This window comes from Rousettus aegyptiacus, unplaced genomic scaffold (assembly GCF_014176215.1).
Source record: "Rousettus aegyptiacus isolate mRouAeg1 unplaced genomic scaffold, mRouAeg1.p scaffold_m13_p_3, whole genome shotgun sequence".
NCBI classification, from domain to species: Eukaryota; Metazoa; Chordata; class Mammalia; order Chiroptera; family Pteropodidae; genus Rousettus; species Rousettus aegyptiacus.
The window spans coordinates 8,395,794-8,415,475 of record NW_023416306.1 but is presented as its reverse complement, the minus strand read 5'-3'; the positions used below and the strand labels follow the sequence as shown (position 1 = coordinate 8,415,475).

The 19,682-nt window shown below is 50.2% G+C and overlaps 3 protein-coding genes across 5 annotated transcripts in view; 1 reads left to right on the top strand and 2 right to left on the bottom strand.

The window, feature by feature from the left end:
• Nucleotides 1–770: 770 nt before the first annotated feature.
• RPL35 (ribosomal protein L35) lies at nucleotides 771–5,424 on the bottom strand. Its single transcript, XM_016137415.2, has 4 exons — nucleotides 5,348–5,424; nucleotides 4,801–4,937; nucleotides 3,666–3,747; nucleotides 771–964 (listed from the first exon to the last, which is right to left on the bottom strand). The coding sequence occupies exons 1-4, from the start codon at nucleotides 5,348–5,350 to the stop codon at nucleotides 815–817; spliced, it is 372 nt and encodes a 123-aa protein (XP_015992901.1). The 5' UTR covers nucleotides 5,351–5,424; the 3' UTR covers nucleotides 771–814.
• Nucleotides 5,425–8,980: 3,556 nt separating this feature from the next.
• ARPC5L (actin related protein 2/3 complex subunit 5 like) lies at nucleotides 8,981–16,781 on the top strand. Its single transcript, XM_016137412.2, has 4 exons — nucleotides 8,981–9,252; nucleotides 13,346–13,418; nucleotides 14,477–14,653; nucleotides 15,918–16,781. The coding sequence occupies exons 1-4, from the start codon at nucleotides 9,104–9,106 to the stop codon at nucleotides 15,978–15,980; spliced, it is 462 nt and encodes a 153-aa protein (XP_015992898.1). The 5' UTR covers nucleotides 8,981–9,103; the 3' UTR covers nucleotides 15,981–16,781.
• Nucleotides 16,782–17,336: 555 nt separating this feature from the next.
• GOLGA1 (golgin A1) overlaps nucleotides 17,337–19,682 on the bottom strand; it is a 32,452-nt gene continuing 30,106 nt past the window's right edge. For 2 of the 3 annotated variants that reach the window (XM_036238956.1, XM_036238957.1), the window contains one exon: nucleotides 17,337–19,511. In XM_036238956.1, coding sequence (XP_036094849.1) covers nucleotides 19,431–19,511 — 81 coding nt within the window. In that variant the 3' untranslated portion in view covers nucleotides 17,337–19,430. The remainder of the gene's footprint in view (nucleotides 19,512–19,682) is intronic. The other variant, XR_004956270.1, reaches the window with a different exon arrangement.

Sequence of the window (19,682 nt, the reverse complement as noted above, 5' to 3'; positions counted from 1 at the left end):
CTATGACTCAAACAGCTTCAGGGGAAAAGAAATTGTATTACACTGATATTTTACATTAAGTATCACGGTGGGCATTATTAAATATACTTCACAGACAACAAAACCCAGACCAAGAGGTTAAGATGTTGGCTAGGGCTCAGCCCAAGGTGATTTCAAAGATACTTGTGTGGTGAGGCTCTCTACCTTTCCGCTTGTTTCTATTTGCAGGTCAAAGTCTGGGACTGCAACACAGGAAAGTGCATTGAAACCCTGACGGTAAGGCCTGTGGCAGTAGTACCCAAGGGCACAGCAGAAGGCTTGCCAGGGGGCTGGGGGCAGGCAGGACTCACATCCCCAGAGCCCATGACGTGTTTTTGGCAGGGAGTCCTGGATGTGGCCCACGCCTGTGTCTTCACCCCAGATGGAAAACTTTTAGTGTCTGGAGCTGCTGATTAGGCGAGACGCCAAGTTCACTGCCTGATCAAATCACCTGGAGACTCTCAGACAACGCTACCATGCCTAGCTGTCAGACCGCATACCCTGCCTCTCCCTGCCAGGCGCATGGACTTGGCAGAATGAACTCGTGAAAGGAGAGGCAGGGCAGGTCCATGCCACAGGCCCAAAGTAACCTTAACAGAGCACCCAAGAGTTCCCCGAATCCACAACTGTCACGGCCCCACACCAGGGCAGCCAACGGCTTGCAGGCAGGCCTGCCAAAATCCATCAGCCACCGGTAAGGTAACCATAACTAGGGCCACACCGGCCCATGGTTAGTTGAAACACCTGGAAACTCAAAGCAACTCAGCCAGTGTGTGCTTTATTGACGTTGTGATGCTCAGGCCTTGACCGCGTATTTCCGCAGTGGGTACAGCCGCTCCTTCCGCTGCTGCTTCTTGGTCTTCAGGTTCTCTTCGTGCTTGTTGAGGCGGCGGCGCATGGCACGTGTTTTCTTGGGTCGCAGATCCAGGGGCTTGTACTTCTTACCCTGGGTGATGGAGAGCAGGGGGAATCTGAGGACCAGGGTTTAGGAGTTTCTGTAATAGCTAAAGCTGTCCCGGCACTGGGGCTAAGCTGTTGGGAGGGCACTGGGAAATGCTGGGAAGTGACTGATGGAGGTGCATGGCTGGGCTGGGGAAGGTAGTTTGTAGACACATGTATAAGGAGCTGTATGACACCCAGCCCAGCAGGGGACTATCAATATGGGACTAAGGACGGATTGAGATGTAAGCAGGCCATATACCGTGCTCACTACTTCATATAATTTCCTCAGAGTCAAAGGTGTGGGAAGAGATCATCCCCATTTTTTAAAAAGTCTGTTAAATTACTAGGCTGAAAAGCAAGTAAACTTATCTAAATCTCAGCAAAGCAGTAGCAGAACTGGGGTTTGCACCCAAGTAAACCAACTTCCTACTCAATGTTCTTTCTACCTGATTCCCTGCCATGGAGTCAACATCACACCCAACCCAGTCAAGGGCATATGGGACCCACCAAGTCCTGGGCATGGCCACTGTTATCTAGGTGTAAATTATGCAAGCTGGGGAGGGGGGCACACACTTAACCTGGCGCTTGATAAATCAGGAGTGTCTACCAGATCCCGGTGGTGTTTCCTGTGACACATTCCCATTTAACACGAGCCCCTGAGCTTGGCCAAAGTCATCCTGCTCAGAGGCCGAGCCCCCTTCTCTGCCTTGGCGGCCTCCTGCTACCCCTGCTCCCAGACCTGTAACAAGGCCATCGTCTCTCTGCCCCTGGCTCCCATTCGGTCCTGTCCCACCTGCTCCCAGTGAGCAGGTGTAGACTAAGGCAGCTCTCACGGTCTCTCCTTTGTTCTGCCAAGGTTCCCTGGGACCTCTTTGGCTTGAGGCCCTGTGCTGGGTGTTGGCTTGGCAACAAATCAGACCTAGTCCCTGCTCAAGGAGCTCCCAGTCCAGCGGAGAAGCCTGAACAGATAACAAGCAGCTCATCAGCGGGGACAATTCACCTAGTTAACTGGCAATAGCCTCGAAAGCAAGCAACGCAGATGCCAATTGAAAGGAGGATAAAACTGTGCACAGAAGTCCTGAACGATGACAGCTCAGGCCCTTTCTGGGAATTATCAACAGCCTGGGGGTAGGCACAGGGCAGGCACACGTGAGGTAAATGAGGTTCATGTCGTGAATAGCCTTGGAGCAGAACACTGCAGAAAGCAGATGAGGGCAAGCTCTGGAGGAAACTGGGAAGCACAAAAGTCTCTGTCCACCCACATCTCACACATTGGGTGGCATAGATCGGGATCTTGTTTATTTCAAACTTACAAAGCCCCTAGAGCCCTGCCATCCAAGAGTGGCCGCTAGCCACATGTACTGTTTACATTAAACATTCAGTTCTCAGTCATCATAGCCACACTGTTCAATAGGTACATGTGACCAGAGGGGACTGTATTGGACAGAGCAAGTACAGAACGCGCCTGTCACTGCAGAAAAACTACTGGACACAGTGACAGCAGCCTTCACCTCCACCTCCCTGCATGGTGTCTGGTATGGGTGCACTCACTGGCTGGTTACAAAGACAATGCTTCCAGGCCCCCACCTGTCTGGTCCCCTCAGGGCCTGATGAAAGCTTCAGGCCCAATCCTCAGAAAAACATTCCCAAATGAGCATACCTCTGGGGTGGCAGTATAACCCCCCAAACTCCCACATGCTAGTGCTCCCTGGGAAGCTAGCCCCGACACACCATGACGGCTTTTTTTTTTTTTTTTTAAATGTCAAACCCTCCAGTTATTCAAACACTAATTTGGGAGCTGAAGTCATTTTGTAGATGTAATCAGAGCCCCTAATCAGTTGATTTAATTAAGAGAATATCCTGGGTGATCAGAGTGGGCCTGAAAAAATCAACTGAAAGGCACTAAAGGCAGGGCTGGGACTTTCCCTAAGCAATCCCACGGCAGGACAGTAGCTTCACCCGTGTCACAACTTCCAGCCCGCCCATGATCTTCTCTTCCAGACAGCTTGAGTCTGGACTTATTAGCCAGGCCCCACAATCACATAAGCCAACTCCCTGTAATAAAACGAATGCACGTATACACGCACGGTCTCCTACTGGTTCGATGTCACTGCCTGAACCCTGATAAGACTACTTTAAGGATGGGACACACACACCAAAAAAAAAAAAAAAAAAGATTGTCAACATCCTAGGCTGTGGGATAGACGCCTGTGGGAATCTCCCAAGAGCACTCAATCCACCGCTCCCAAAGACATGGTTTGGAACTTAGGTCAAATCACTCCGTGAATTGTAGGTGGCCCTGAGCAACTTAACCTCTCTAAGCTTTGAGGTCCTCACCCAAAAAACACTGCTTTGCAGTGCTAGTAAGGCAAATGTTTAACAGTCAGTCCTCATAGACGGTCCAAATGCACTCGGCTAGTCAGGCTGCATCCAAAACCCAAGTATCCAGCCAGACTCCCACCATACTGTTTTAACTGCGACCCTGAGGAAATGAAGTCTGTAGGCCATATGCTGCTAGTGCAAGATGCTGGAAAGAAGGCGAACCCGCCTACAAGCTGGGAAGGCTCTGGATAGCTCAACTACACCTGGGCAAAGTCCTGGTCCACACTCCCCAGAAGAACTTCTTCGTACTGACCCCCTCGCCAAGGGAGGGCTGGAACTTCGCCCCCTGCAGCCAAGCACCGCTCTCACACACCCCTACTCACCTTGTAGAATTTCCTGAGGTTCTCTTTCTGAGTCTGGTTAATGACGGTAAGAACACGGGCGATGGATTTGCGAACAACTCGGCTACAAAAATGAAAGACATCAGTGAAGATGGTGAAGACACACCGAGTCCCCCAAAGCACCTTGTCCAGAGCATGACCCAGATCTCATAGAGCAGGGACATTCCCCACTAGCTCACCCATACTCACCCAGGAGGAAGGGCTCTGGGGGTGAGGCCTGAGACACTACTGGAAACTGGCATCCCAGGAGTGCGAATGGGAAGGGCTGAGTGTCCACTGAGGAGGCTTAATGAGGAGTGGTGGAGGGCAGATTGGGGAAGACCTTCCATGCCAGGGGCATGAAACCAACCTAACCAATGCCTATCTGAAAGAGCTGAACAGAAGGAACCATGACACAAGCTGGGGAAGCAGGAGCCATCTAGGAAGAAGTACCATGGGGCAAGAGAGCCTAAAGCTAGAAACCAGCTGGGGATAGGTGAACCTATGTCATGCTGACTAAGAAGCATATTGGGGATGATGAGAGGCTCACTTAGCAGATAGCTGGTAAACCTGGTTTTGAGGCTTCAGCCCAAAAGTGCTTATTGTTCCCAAACTCATCTGATCAGCTCTTACCATGGTAGGAAGGCTGGGGGCCCATTTCAAAGAGGAAAAGGAACTGGCTGGTGAGCCAACTTGCTCATAAGGTAGGATGTGGCAGAAGTGGAATTTGTGTCCAGATGGACAGATTCCTTTTACTACGTGAAGGTAAAAAAATGAAGTGGCTGATGAGAAGTGAAAAGAACAAGGTCCAATTAGGCTTTTGAAGGTAGGATTAAAATGCGTCTTCAGGGACACCCAGTTCTTTCTCCAGCCAAATGAGCCTAACAAGAGCACTCCAGGGGAAAAAAAGTACCATGCGGTTAAAGGCAGAGGTTCTCCCACGTGTCTGGGCGTGAGCAGGTGAGCCTGGACAGGCTGGTTAGGTGTGACAATCCAACCCACAGATCCACTGAATGTACTCTTAAACGGACACTTTCCTAAAACAACTTCAAATATCCACAAACGCTCCCGATGCACACAAACTCCGCCCCCCCTCCCCCCCCACCAGAGGACAGTGGTCTGGGGTACCTTCGCTTACATTTTGGAGAGCTTGGAAGCTGCGCCTCCTGTCACTTTGGCGACGCGCAGCTGGGACAGCTCCACCTTTAGGTCGTCCAGCTGTTTCAGCAGCTCCTCTTTCTTCTTGCCACGAAGGTCTCGGGCCTTAATCTTGGCCTGTGTGCAAGAAAGTGTCTGGGTCAAACGCCCGGCGGCGCCGTCTCCCGTTCCGCCGCTCACCGAGGCCTCCACCAGCGCCGTACCCAGCCCCAGGAGGACGCGCGCCTCGCCCTGGGCTCCGAGCGTGCCGGGGGCCCAGCACTCCCTCACCCCAGGCCTGCTACGAGGCTGGGCCGCTACCCCGATTCGGCAGATGCAAAGACCCAGGCCCCGGCAGCGCCCGCACGTCTCTCCTAGCTTAAGGCGGCAGCAATAGGACGGAAACTGACTAGGGTGGAGCTAAGCCATTCAGCACGGCACTCCACCGGCCCGGCTGGTAGATGGGACCCCAGACTTAACCTCGCGCTCTCCGCCTCAGCCCCCGAACCCCAGAGCGCACGGATGATGCCCGATTCCCAAGCCCTCACCATAGCTGCAATAAGCGTCCTCCGCCGCCGCCTGCTGGGAGAGAAAGAGGAAGAGGCGGGGCTGACCCCTGCAACTACTGCCGGGTGACGGCGGACGTGACCAATAGCGCCGCAGCGGGGCCCCGCCCCTTCTGCCTCTCCGGGCTCCTATGCAGCGAGGAGCGAGCGGTACCTCGCCCAACCCCGCGTTGTGGTTCCCGCGTTTTCCTCCAGCCTCCGAGGTTACTTAGCTCCGCGTCACGCCTTGAGCACAGCAGTGGGGGAAACGAAGGCCTGGGATGAGAGGCAATTTACCTGAGATTGCATAGCGAGGACTCCAATTCATTCACTCAGTCATTTATTTGTTCATTCATTCATTCATTCATTCCATTAATCTCTGCAGGTCGCCCAGTTCGTGCTCCTCTGGGCTGGGTGCCCGAGTTCTGGGGGTGGAGGGGATGAAGACTGAGGATGTTCAAAGATGAATTAACACGGCACCAGCCTTAGAGGAATTTAAAGTCCGAGGTGGGCCGGCAGGGCCGAGGCCAGACAGCTATAATCCAACTCCATAAATATTCTAGTGGAGGCAGCCTGTGGCAGAGGAAAGGGCATTCGAGATCTTTTTTAAGTGAACCTGACCTGGTTTCAGGTTCTCGTTCTCTCGCCTGATGCTAGCCCAGACTCGGCAAGTGCCTTCCCTTCTTTCAGTCTCATTTTTTCTCATCTGTGAAATGGGATATTTATGCGAATTAGGAAGATAACACGGAAAACTGATATCACAAGATCTGATACTAACAGTAGCTCAAAATACCATCGTTATTCATGTTCCCAGGGGAATGAACGTTTGACTCGAGCCCCGAAATTTGAAGGGGAATTCACAAAGCAGAGAGGGCGCTCAGGCTTTCCGACAGGGCAGTTTCATTGTTGCTGCAGCCAGAAAGAATCAGCGCTCCAGTGTCACTCCATTGCCATTAACAAAGACACACCGACACCACCTCTTAGAGCTCTAGTTAATGCCAGGTTGCCCCCTTGTTGTTGTCAGATGTCACCTCCAGGGGGCCTTCTCCCATCCCCTCCGGGGTTGTTAATGGACCTTAGCCTTGAAATAAATCGAGACACAATCTCCTGTGTCCCAAGTTTTCTATGCCATCCTCTCTTTAGTCCTAAACATACTGAGTTAAAATGGTTAATGTGTTGTCTCCACAGCCAGCCTGGAAGTTCTCTGGGTGCAGAACCACGGCTGACATCTGATTTGATTTCTCTATAGTCTCTAGGCCCAGCATGTGGATGCTTGTTGGATGAATGAATTAGTGAGCTTTGCCCTAGACCACAGCAAGAAACTTTCAGGAAGTAGGGGTATGTGGGGTGGAGAGGGCAGAGGGAAATCTTGCCATGGATTAATCTTAAATGGAAGTCAAATAATGCAAAGGGGCTTTGCTGTCACAACCCCCAAACGCTAATAGTTCTATTAGAACTAATGATTGTGTACATCTTTTCTAGATATGGAGTCATCCGCGATGCCCCTGTTCTTCTTACATGCCCCATCCAATCCACAACCTAATTCTGTAGACTCTACCTTCAAAATATATCTGACCTCTTCCTACCATTCTTATTGGCACATGCCTGGCCTGAGCTATCATTGCCTATCACTGGACTGTTGGTGTGATCTCTTAAATCATCTACTTTGCCTCTTGCTCCTGTGTGTTCTAAATACAGCTGCTAGAGGGACCCTTTCCATACTTAAGTCAGATCATATCACTGCTTTGCCCAGAATTTCCAGGGCTGTCCCATCTGAGTTAAGTCCACATCTGTGCCTCAGCCTACAAAGCCTTGCAGCATCCCTTCCATTTCCATCTCATCTCTTTTCACTCTCCGGCTCCAGTACGGCCTCGCTCTTTGTGGAATCCACCAAGTCTGCCCTGCCTCTGAGCCTTTGCTCGGCTCCCTCCTTCACTTTCTTCAGGTCCCTGATCAGTGTCACCTTCTCAGGGACACCTCTCTTGACCACTTTAGTATTCTCAGGCACTGTATGATTATTTACCCCCTCAGCACAGCCATCCCTGACATAGTATAGTCCGGATTTTTTAAATTAACCTCCCTGACCAGACTGGAGTTCCGACATTATAAGCAGGGACATTATTTCATTAACCAGTTTATTTAGAGGCTATTTCTTTACTTGTAAAATGGGCATTTCTGGTTTAAAGTTCCCCGTGACCAAGGTATTCTGGGGGATGTGAATTTCTGCTGTCTTATGGCACGCTTGGGTCAAAATTTTCTTCAAACATAGGAGCTTTGCCTGTTTCCAGAACCCCCGAGACTTTTATTCACTACCTATTTCCACTGCAGGAGTGTATCTTCAGCATCTGTGATTAGGCAGCATCATAGTCTGGCATATGTTTTTGGATCTGCAGACACAGTTCAATGAGAAATATTCAAAACAATAGAAGCGAGTCATATTTTATCAACCTTTATTAAAAAGAGTGTTGTGGTGTGGTTAAACCTAAGACCCATGGAGCCAATTGAGATTAATTATGAGCCTTTATTAGCCGGCAGTGACTGATTCTCCCCACTAGAGAATCAGCCCCAAGCTTCCGGAGGCAGCTTATAAAGCCTGAAACCACGTCTTAGTGGCCTTGATCAAGCAAGCAAGCGGATTACAGAAGCAGATGTTAGTAGCAATATTGTTTTAGTTTTTACATTGTCACAAGAGTACTATATGAAAACAAAGACCTAATTTAGGCTAAGGCTAAGGCTAAGGTCCGTTAAGGGAACCCCTCAAGCAACATTAGCCCAGGCTCCTAATCCTGGCACCAGAGTCGTCCTTTACTCTGCCCTCCCTCTTCCCACCCCCATATTAGATGCTAGGCTTCCTACCGGGATATGCCTCTCCAGCCAGGTCCGTCTTCTCAGTCCCTAGGACCTCACCCTTCCTGCCAGGATGCTGACCCCAGGATTATCTCCATCCCCTCCCCCGCCACGCACACGCGCGCGGAGCCACCACACCCTCAAGCCCAAAAGTCTTCACTGTTTTGTCAGCACCCTAGATACACTTTGAACGTCTTTCAAAGTTTCCTAGGCTATTAAGAGTAGGATCACTGTATAGGAAGCAGAGGCCACCTCCCCTGAGCTCAGTGTGGTGGCGTTCAAGGTTCCTAACACCTGAGACTTGGGCTCCCCCAACCCATGTCACTCCCCGGGGCATAAGAACTCTCCTACTCAACCCTTAGGCCTCGGCTCGAATGTTTCGTCTCCAAAACGCCTGCCTGGCCTTCGACAGACAGAGCCGGGAGCCTTCTCCTGGGGGCCTCGTGCCTCCTCAGTCTGGGCAGTGATGACCCCCAGAGTCCGCGGCTGTGCCAGCGCCGGCCCCTTCCAGGGTCAGGGGCTACTTGAATGCAGAATGGAGGCCGAAGAACGAGAGCAATAATGGCGTCCACGATGTTAGGCCTCTCGGGGGCTGGGCGCACGATCCTGAGATGGAACGGCTAAGGCGCCACGAAGGGAGTCTGACCGGGGGCAGTCGGGGCGACTACCAAGCGCGTTAACCAGCACATTAACCAGCGATTCCAGCCCGGCCGCCACAGGCTCCGCCCCCACCCACCGGCACTTCCGGTTCCGGCGTGGGCCGGAAGTGGGCGGGCAGCGGCGGCGCGCGGAGGAGGTGGAGGAGGTGCCGGGCGGCCGCTTCCCGCCCCCGAGCGCGAGCCGGTTCCGAGTGGAGTGGAGCGGAGGTCGGACCCGGAGCGGAGCCGGCTGAGCGGGCGCTGAGCCCCAGCCATGGCCCGGAACACGCTGTCCTCGCGCTTCCGTCGGGTGGACATCGACGAGTTTGACGAGAACAAATTTGTGGACGAGCAGGAGGAGGCGGCGGCGGCGGCGGGCGAGCCAGGCCCGGACCCCAGCGAGGTGGACGGGCTCCTGCGGCAATATCCTTCCCCTGCGTGGCGGCCCAGGCTTCCCTCTGGCTCGGCCTTCCCACTTCCCTCATCCCGAGCCCCGGCCCCTCAGGCTGGCTCCCCACTTGTCTAACCCCTGGCCCCTCTCTGGTCGGTCTCCCAACTCCCCTCTGATCCGGCTCCCCTCGGGCTGGGTTTCCTCGGTACCAATGTACCCCGCATCCCTATGATCCGGCCTCCTCACTCCTCCCTGGTCCCTGGCCCCGGCTCTCGGAGCCGCAGCAGCGTAACCCCACGCGGTCCCTGCACCTCGGTGGAGCGGCTCTCGGCGGCCCCGGGAGCGTGCCGGACGCGCCTCTGGCCCCGCAGGCCGCTCATACCTCTGCGAGGCCTCTCCTCCTTTCTTCCCCGTGCCTCCCCATTCCCTCCGGCTGTTCTTTCCTTGGACACCGCATCACTCCATCCCGCCTTGCAGGAAATGGGGTCATACTCGGGCTTGACCCGCGGGAGGGGCCGAGGTGAGCCACCACTGAGTAATTGAGCGGCCGGGGCGGCTCCTGGGCAGTTCTTCTCGGGTCTCGGGCTCGGACAAAAATAGATGGGTGGAGGCCGCTGGGAAGAAAGGACACAAGGGGGAGCGAAGGCTGAAGTCCCTAATCCAGCCCTGATTGTGCACCTCCCACCCCAGAATCAATCTGACCCTCTAGCTTAATGCTACTCCTTCTCACCTGTTCTGTTTCCTACCAACAGTTTGGGCTTTGGACCTTGGTGGTCTAAGCCATATTCAACAAGTAAGTTTTGGCTCCCTTCCCCCAAATAACCTTGTGCAGGAGGCAGTGGGAAAAACTAGTTTAGAGGTAAGAAAAACCAGAGAGCAAAAAGTGAAATGTAAAAGTAGAGCCCCACGACTGGAAATGACTTTTTGTGGCCACGGAAAACAAGCGTTTAGAAAACGATTAAAAATAGAGGTGGTTGTCACAGCCTGCTTGGTCCCTTAGCAGTTTGAACACAGGAAACTGACTTTTTCTCACAGGAAGGATTTTTCTTATTCAAACGGTGTTACAGGAAGTGCCCGCTCCTCCCCCACACTTGTCAGGGCTGAAGTCTCATGCTGTATATAAATCAGGTTCTGGGTCTTTAATCATTTGACTCAGCTTGGGAAGTCAAGCCCATAGACTGCCTTTGGGAGGAGTCCTGCAGTGTTCAGTGTGTCTTTAAAACAAAAACCTTCAGACTTTAGAGAGGAATGTTTTTTCTAAGGTGTATTCAAATATGTGTACAGACTCGTATTTCCTGCCCCATCAGGGATCACCTTGCTTACCCCGTTGGTGAACTGGCAGTATGAGAAGGACCCTCCTGAGGGAAGGCTGATTCTGCCTTCTGGTACAGGACCTCGCTCATGGGCAGGTGGTGCCAAAAGGGCTCCAGGGTCAGGTCTGTGGCTTAGGACCATCCACAGATGGGGAGAACAAGGTCTGCTTATCTGCTGTCTTGGGTCTGGTGCAGCAGGGACTTATTGAAGGTCATCTCTTGTAGGACCCTGACTAGTGATAGGTTCTTTGAGGCCATTTGGAGACCTAGGCTTAGCACATCAGGGGATGGTATTTTCTTTACTAATTACAATATCAGAAACCTCGTTACCATGGAGAATGTCCCTCTTGGGATTAGGGAAGGGGAGTTTAGTGGATGAGAACTGAAATCCTAGCAAATGCAGCGCCCAGGGAGGGAGGAGGAAGGAACTAATGTTTACTGAGGCCTTACCATGTGCCAGATGTTGGGCTTCTATTAGATCATTGAATTTAAGTTGTAGAATGGGCTTCTAGGACTCTTAGGACAGAAGTGAGGGAGTAGGGATAGGGGTTGATTGGAATAGGGGGATGTAGGTAGGATGCGTGTCCTAGTACTGTGTATGGGAGCAAGTCGTGGGAAGTAACACATGAAATAAGAGCACGGACTGTTCATCCACACAGACCCAACTATCGTGCCATAGCTTCGTGACCTTCAGGAGGTCACATGCCCCTGAAGATCAGCATTCTTTTCTGTTAAAAGGAGAACCTTATAGGTTCCATGGGAGCATTGCTGGACAGTGGCCCAGAGGGCTTCAGCACAGCACTGGGCGCACAGCAGGTGTCCTGGACCTGCTGCGTGGGTCAGTGGGTGGAGTGCAGCAAGGGATTGTACAAAGAGCTTGGCTTTGGATTCAGGCATCCTGGGTTTGAAGGCCGGCCGGACAGCTTAGCTTTTTGACCTTGGACAGGTCTCTTCCCTTTTCTGAGCTTCAAATTCATTGTCTTTAAAATGAGAAATGTGATTCTTGTCACAGTTGTTAGCAGTAATGATATGACATATGAAAGCACTTGGTACAGGATCTGAGACCTTGTAGGGATTTTAAAGTAATATCCCTTTTTTTTCCTCTCTCAAGCACTTTCTGGTCCTCTGAAGCAGGGATCTGTTCAGCGCAGTGGTTCTGAGTGATTTTTCACTTTCCTCCCCCTGAGGGAATTTGGCAGTGTTTGGAGATATTTTGATTGTCACGTCTTGAGGGGTGCTACTGGAACCTAGTGGGTAGAGCCAGGGATGTTGCTAAATATTGTATGATGCATAAGACAGACCCCACATCGATCATCTGGTCTAAAATGGCAGTAGTTCCATGGTTGAAAAACCCTGATCTAGAGGAAGCTCGGAGTTGGGCAGAGTTCCCCAGTCTCACCGCTTGATCTCTGGAAGAGCCTGAAGCCAGCTGAGTGTGGAGGCCAGCTCGGGAACTAGAATGCCTTCCCAGCTCCCCAGATCTCCCCAAATCTCCCCATATCTCCCCAGCTGCTGACAGCCTTTACCCGTCAATACAGTGAGTGCTTGATAGACTGGTATGACAGAGAGGTGACTCTAATAAAGCAGTGATTCTTTTTGCCTCCATGGACTAGTTATCCTACCCACCTTCTGAATGATTTTGTTTGTCAACCATACTGGATAGTGAAGAGCACCAGCCTGTATTTCTTTTTTAAGCCTCTGCGACTCTTTATTGCTCTGGGACACCAAATTAGAAAAGACTTTTGAGGTAGAAGTTATCAGTGGCTGGTATCAGACTGGCCCTTGCCTGGCACAGGGAAGAGGAATTCCAAAGCTGGTAGAGATAGGGAGTGGGCTGCCTCTCAAATGTGGAAGGTGGATCGGAACTTAGCAAGGGCTTGGAAGGTGGCAGGAGTGGCTTCTGTGTGGCTTCCGAGTGGCGTGGGCCCAGTTCAGTCAAGATGGAGCCCACACTAGGGAAGGTGGGACTCGGCTTTGTTTCACACGTGGGTATCGCTGCAGGAGCAGGAGTAGAGGCCTTATTGGGCAGAAGCCATTCCTTGTTCTATTTTTGAAGCTTTTTGGCTGAAGCCAGTATTTCAGATGAGGAAATGAAAGTCGGCTGATGTAATTCAGTTTAAAATAGGTGTCACCTTTGGGGACCTAACCCAGATTGTAATTTTCTTTTGAGTACTGGGTATTCAGAACTCAGCAAAGAATATATCAGGATTGCAACTGAGGTTTGGAGGATGAGGGAAGATTGGCTCATTTATTGGCAAAGCTCTCTTAGATGAATAAATCTCCCTCCTGGTAGCTGTTGGGACATTGCTGGCCTGGGTAGGTCTTGGAAGGTGAAATTTAGGGGATCTCGGTTTGTGCCTTTGTTCTTCCCTTTGGTGAATGACAAGGTGGGAATGATATCCACATGGTTGCTGCGAGGGTCCAGCAGGGTAGATATGCTGTCCCCTGCTGAGCAGGTGCACGTGCACTCAATCAGATTTTGCTGTAAGTTAGCCTGTGAGAGCAGTTGCTTAGCGACTTTCAGGGATGGAGGGAGGGAGCATCCAGACTTGCTTTGAGGGGGACGGTTTAGGGGGTGGAAGAAGGAGAGGCATGCAGAATTGGCAGAGAGGTGCCCACCACCCTATTTGTGGCTCAGAAAAGCCATAGGCCACCCTCTAAACAGGCTTTAGCCTCCCGGAAGCTGCAGTGGGTGGTGGGTGGCTATGAATAAGATGCCATTTGACTACTCTTGAGCTGTCTTTGAGATGAGTTCATTAATAAAAGCATGGACATGTTTGAGCCTAGCCATCCTTAACTGGCGGTGATGCACAGGGGACATGCTTCGGGCGTTTCATGCAGCCTTGAGGAACTCTCCTGTCAACACCAAGAATCAAGCTGTGAAGGTAAAGGGGGTCGCGCTGTGCCTCTGTTGGGTGTGTTGAGACCAGGGCTGTGGTTGTCCAAGTCTCCAGCCGCGCGTGAGCTCCCTGGGGCTCCAGACAACATCTGTGTCTTCTCTGCACCGGTGGGTATCTACCAGTGGAGTGAGCTGGCACTGGGCAGGGCTTCCACAGAATCCTCCTGGCGCTCCTGACATCAAAGCTGTCAGTGTTTATTTTAAAAGCTCCCCAAAGAAACGATCACTCCTCCCCTGGGCCTTATGGGGTGAGAAGTCAGCCCAGCCCTTGCTGATGAGCAGAACTATAAATTAGCTTGCCATGTGGCACTTAGCAGAGTTATGCTTTTCTACGCTATTGAACAGGCTTTATTTGCATAAGGATTTTCACTGCTTTTAGGATTTCCTGACTTTAAAAAACTGGGTGAGAAGATACAGTTTCTGCTTACTGCATCACTGAGGCTAACATTTCATCATTGAGCTTAAAATTTGGTCCAGGGAAAGGGGTCTCTCTGAAGCTGGGATTTTTCCATCTTGTGACCACATCTTGATGTAATCAGCAGACCTCACTGGTCTGAGGGGAAATGGCACCTCTCGCTGGGGGTGGATTCAGAGAGAAGTTGCAGCTAGATAAACCTGTTTTTTAAAAAAATGGATCTCCACTAATCATTATGCTGTATACCTGAAACTAATATAAATTATTGAATGTCAACTCTAGTTAAAAAATAATAAAAATAATAAACCTCCATAGCTGTGGTCCTATGGCATCTTGGCCTTGCTGGTGTCATCATAAAAATGTAGTGATGCTTCTCCCCAGTAAACCAGTCATTTCCCCCCAAGTAGTGGGATAACTTATTTGCATAAGTAAGGGATACTTTGTAATTTAAATCAGTGAGAGAATTTTTGCCCACTTTTTTTTTTTAACCATCTCAGACAAATTAGAAGTTGTACTGTGTTCCTAGTGAGTTCTGACCACTTGGTTTGGTGTTTCGTACCTGGGGTGGGGGACGTGGATGTGCCTGGGCTGTGGCTCTGGGCCTCACTCCCTTTCTCTTTCCTCTGTAGGAACGAGCCCAGGGTGTGGTGCTGAAAGTGCTTACAAATTTTAAGAGCAGCGAAATTGAGCAGGCTGTGCAGTCACTGGACAGAAATGGCATTGACTTGCTAATGAAGTACATTTATAAAGGGTTTGAGAAGCCCACAGAAAATAGCAGCGCAGTGTTACTCCAGTGGCATGAAAAGGTATGTGAACACGCTGCCCATGTAGGCAGCCAGCTGACTCACCCCAACCCCAAGGTTCAAATCAGCAGGCCAGTTTCCAGAACAAGAGGACAGTCTGATAGGTATATGAGAACAAAGACTGTCCCATGCCTGAAGCCACCTGGGACATCTGATCACCTACCTCTGCCAGGGAAGCACCCGGTAGAAGTCCATTGTTTCTGGTAATCACAGCTGGTTTAGCTACTGATTTATGCCAGGCAGGTCATGGGGGCAGATACCTTGGCGTGATAATGTGGACGGGGAGTCCCAGATGGCAGGCAGGCAGGCTTGTTGGTGGCTGGGGCTTCATAATACTTTGCTTTGGTGGAGTTGGTGGTTGAGAGGGTCTTAGGAATGCAGGCCGAGCATTCCAGCTAGCCCTAAGGGCTTCCTGCTCAGGCCTCAACCTCACCAGGCCAGAGTGGGCAGTGGCAGAAACCTTGACAGTCACTTGAAAAGGGTCTTCATCCACCTGAAGCAGAAAGAGCTGTGCCTGTCCTTTGCTTGGGTTGGTACAAGAGCAAAGCCTTTCGTTAAGCCTGTGTCCCCTTGCCTTGTCAACTACGGGAAGCACGCCCACCATCACAGGAGGTCGGGCTGTCACTAACACAACGTCCTTCCCTAAAGGCCTCAGTGACTTTAAGGGAGTGGTCCTCTGAGATGGCTCAGACTCACCTGAGGGGGGCTGGGCTGGGGCTGGGTCCAGGGCCTTTGGTTCTGCTGGTGGGTGTCCTCTGGCTCCTTGGTTGGAAGGTGAGCTCTTGGGCTTAGTAGGTGGGGGTGGTGGAGACCAAGCTCTTGGGGCCCTTTTCGGCAGATTGGTGCTCAGCCCTGGTGGCATTTCTAATGAGGGCTCAGGAAGGCAGCTGTGATGACCTAGCATCTTAAGTGCCTGGGGCAGTGCGGCAGGCTGGAAACAATGAGCTTGTCAAAAGGGAAATTGGGGGGTGGGGGGCTCTGCTGTGTGTGCTTAGTAACTGTTGAGCCCAGTTCTACTGTCTGAAGAACTAGTAATTCCTGGACCCTTGGCCCCAAGACAGGGCTTTGTCCCTAGAATGTGACCTGTTGCCTTCTGACCGTGCCTGTGTTTTTGCAGTCATCCTTTTTCAGAGGTTCTGTGACATTGTGGGACCTAGGTCAGCAAGTGCATGGTCCCACTTCCCCTGGCAAGCCAACTGAGGCTCCCCTTGTCTAAATGGGTCTCAGGTGGGTCTCATTTGACATGTTTCCTTTTCCTGCCCCACAGGCGTTAGCAGTAGGAGGACTAGGCTCCATTATAAGAGTTCTTACAGCAAGAAAGACTGTTTAAAAAAAAAAAAGACTCATGTTATCTTGAGAAGAATTTTGGATGCACAGGCTGGTGAAGAAGAGATTGACAATGGACCATCTTCCTAGGAACTCCCAACTATTTCAGGACATGCATCCGCTGAAGTGTATTTTATTTTCAAGGTGGAGGGAGAAATTGTCTTACTGTTTCCTAAATCCTTTGCAGGATCTGATAAGTCTATGCCTTTGTCCACAAGTAATGCAGAACTGACATTGTGACTGTCTACCAGAGTGGCTGGCCAGGGATGGTCAAGTGTACCTGTGTGCACTGCCTGTTTAAAATGTGGGAGGGATGATTTGGGCAGGTGCAGATCCAAGGGCTGTGGTGAAAGGGAGCGCTTACCTTGTTTTTGAAGTGGAAAACCCCGAGGGTTTGTACAGACATCCCATCCTCCCAGAGAAGGCGGGCTCTCTTGGGTTCATTGTAAAGTGCCTGCTGCATCAATAAAGCTCTTGGCTTATTAGTATATACTTTGTAGTGTGTTTCATATATGTTAAAAAAAAAAAAAAAAAGGATAATGAATGTGGGGTCGACTGTTCTGGAAATTCAATGTGGAAACTCCATGTGGAGGGGGCAGATGCGCATCCCCGTTCAGCCATCCCCAGGGAGCGAGCATGGCAATCAGCCCTCGTCACAGCAGCGCCTCACGCCTGGGCTACAGTGCTACTGGCTGCTATGGAGAGATGTTTTGCTGACTACGTATTTATTGTTTTTACTCCTTTGATTTGTATGTAATTTTGGAGCTTATTTAATTTAATAAAGTGCCAAACATTCAATAATTGACCTAGGCTTTTAAAGTCTTCAGTTTGTGTGACTGTACTTGGAGTCCTCTGAAAATAGGTCTCAGACAGGCCTGGTCACCATCTCTGACCCCAGGTTTGGCTGTGTGGTAGAAACATTCTTTACTGCGATGTTGACAAGTTCTTTTAAAAGAATTAAAAGCCAGAAACAGGTAGCAGCAGTCGGCCTATAGATATAAAAAGAACATTTTGTTCCCTATAAATACTAACAAGAGTCTCTTCTTCAAAGAGCAAAGATGCTTTTCTTTCCTTTTTAGCACATAACTAATTTGCATTCTGTGGCCCTTGGAGATAGACTGTGACCAAAGTGACACAGTCCTCCCAACTCCTGCAGAACCCCCACCATTCTTGGGAGGTAGGCCTAGACTGCTGGCTCATTAAATTGCATTTATTTATTCATGCAAACCCTATCTGGGGAGGTTCTTTCTAAAACACATGCTCTTTAGCCCTTGAAGTATTGAATATGAGACACAATGTACTAAATTTAGTAAGTCAAAGGAATATTGACACCAAACTATCAAGTAAAACCCACTGTAGCTGCATCTGGATTGAAGAGCTTTAATCAAAAAGTATATTGCACCACAAATGATTTTTCTACAGCAATTTTAGATAATATAATCCCTATTTACAACATGGAGAGAGAAATCCAGATCAAATGCTCATATAAAGGGTTATATACTGTCTCTCACAGAATTTTATACAAGTGAAAGTGCATTAAATCAGAATAGTTACTCCACTCTTCTTAAAGCTGAAGAAAATTCAACATGCAGGAGGAACGCCTAATCAGAATGCATCCTCTCTAAGCAAGTACAGACTGAGTGATGGGCTGCACGGCTACACCTACACCTGCTTGGAGTTGGGGGTGGGGTGGGGTGAGGCCACCGGAGCTGAACGGGCTCCCGCAGGTGTGCTGTAGCTGCCTGTGGCAAGCCCTGAACTGCCTGACCTTCGGAACTCTGCAACAGGTAGAAAAGCTACCTCTTCCTCATCAAGATGACGGAACAGAAGGGACTCCTGTTTTGTGTCCCCACCAGGTAAATGGAAAATAGCATTCTGAACAGGACAGACATTGGCAGGGAGGAGTCATGGGAGGAGACTGAAGAATGGGTCACTCGGATGGCAGAGCCCGGGTGAGACGAGGGTGATGCTGCCCTTGCTACTTGTAGACCCGTGAGAATGTAGCAGGTTAACTCTGCAACAGCCTTGTTTTTCTGAGATATTTTAACCCTAAGTGTAATTGAGGAACAGAACTTTACCATGGGATAATAACAATGGAGTTAGGACCTCCAGCTATTTTTATTTGACCAGCAAAACTTTCCTCAAACTAAACGGTTTCCCTTTAGATTTGTTTGATATTGTGGTTATCCAGGGCAAGCATGTAACTTTTCTTGAATAATGAATACAAATTTTCATCAGTCACTACCAGAGCCATTTGTATATTATCAAGTCCTGCAGCCAGCTCTGGGCTTTCCAGACGCCACATGTGTACTGTCATCTTAAATATCTGGGGGTAGGGTGAGGGAGAGCTGGCTCCACATGCAGGGTAGACCACCTCCAATGTTTTGGTCAGGGCTTGAGGGAGGGGCAGCTGCTGCCTCTCTGAACACAGTGGTCTGTGCTTAACAGTAGAAAACATGTGATTAGTGCTTGCTCAGTGCTAACAACCCAGAATTAAGAGCAGAGCGAATTAAATACCACCGCTGCTTCAGAGGGACGCAGATGCCACAGGATGCCAGCGAATTACAAAGGGGCAGCAATCCCAACCTTAGAAACGGCTTCTTCCTCTTAATGCTCTGATTTTCCTTTAAGAATGCCATTAAATGGCTTTTATAACAGAAGACATGTTTATAACAGTGAAGAACTTGAGCTATAAAAAATAAAGTGGTTTACCTATGCAGGACAAGTACATTCATTAAAAAGGCAATTGAGTGTATTTGGTACTAAGGAACTTTTTATATATTTGCTAGTTTTCTTCAGTAAAATGAGATACTGATAGAAAGCTGCATATTCATTAATCCACACTGGTCCCAGAGCATCTTAAGATGTATACATTTAAAGTTCGAGGTGGTTTGAGAAACAAGGTAAAATAATGTTTTCTTGAGAGGAAGGGTTAAAAAGCCTCTTCTAACTTGTCTGAACCCCAACATGCTAACAGGGAAGGAGAATTTTTAAAAGCCCCCCCACTGAGTTGGCTCTCCCTGGCAGAACCAGGTGAGCCAGGCGTGCTGGGCATCATTCCAAAGGGCGCGCTACATCTGGAGTCATTGCTACGTGATGGATCAGTCGCCTCCTCTCTGCCAGATGCAAACGGCTTCAGCTTTCCGTGCTAACAGTAAAGTCAGAGGACTCGGGTGCGGATGGGTGTTGGCCAGGGCTGGGATTTCAGCAGCACTGGAAACGTGGGTAGTGCCAGGACCCTCTCCCATTTGTGACCAGAATGACAGGATCAGCTACCTCCTGAGGTCCATAGCAGTCTGCAGGGAAGTGGGCCTTAAGTCTTGTAAACAATGTTTAGATACTTGTACAAAATACTGCAGTTACAGTGATTAAAAACCCACCCAGACTGGTGTGTCAGTGTTCTGTTCTCGGAAAATGCGGCAGCCCATGAAGCTCCGTCCTTGGGTAGTTCCGTCTAGGACCACGGTGTCCGAGGGTTGGAGATGGATGGCCGGATGCTGCCCTTGGGAGCTGGCTTGGACCCAAACCATGACATCTGTGTTTAAAAATGGGAAAGGCTTCTGAGATGAGAATCAGGACTAAGGCAGAGGGAGCTGAAAGAGCCCCTCCCCACCCCCATCCTGCCCTCCAGGCATCCTGACCGGCTGTGAGCAGAGCAGTGAAGACCACAGAGCAGTAACGTCTGGAGGGCTCAGGGCCCATTCCG

Excerpts from the sequence above, each read along its gene's own strand:
- RPL35 (XM_016137415.2), bottom strand. Across the intron at positions 3,748-4,800 it reads GCTTCCAAGCTCTCCAAAAT|CCGAGTTGTTCGCAAATCCA; the intron begins GTAAGCGAAGGT and ends TCATTTTTGTAG. Across the intron at positions 965-3,665 it reads ACCTCAGGAAATTCTACAAG|GGTAAGAAGTACAAGCCCCT; the intron begins GTGAGTAGGGGT and ends TCCATCACCCAG.
- ARPC5L (XM_016137412.2), top strand. The coding sequence starts at position 9,104 with ATGGCCCGGAACACGCTGTCCTCGCGCTTCCGTCGGGTGGACATCGAC. Across the intron at positions 13,419-14,476 it reads CCAAGAATCAAGCTGTGAAG|GAACGAGCCCAGGGTGTGGT; the intron begins GTAAAGGGGGTC and ends TTTCCTCTGTAG. Across the intron at positions 14,654-15,917 it reads TACTCCAGTGGCATGAAAAG|GCGTTAGCAGTAGGAGGACT; the intron begins GTATGTGAACAC and ends CCTGCCCCACAG.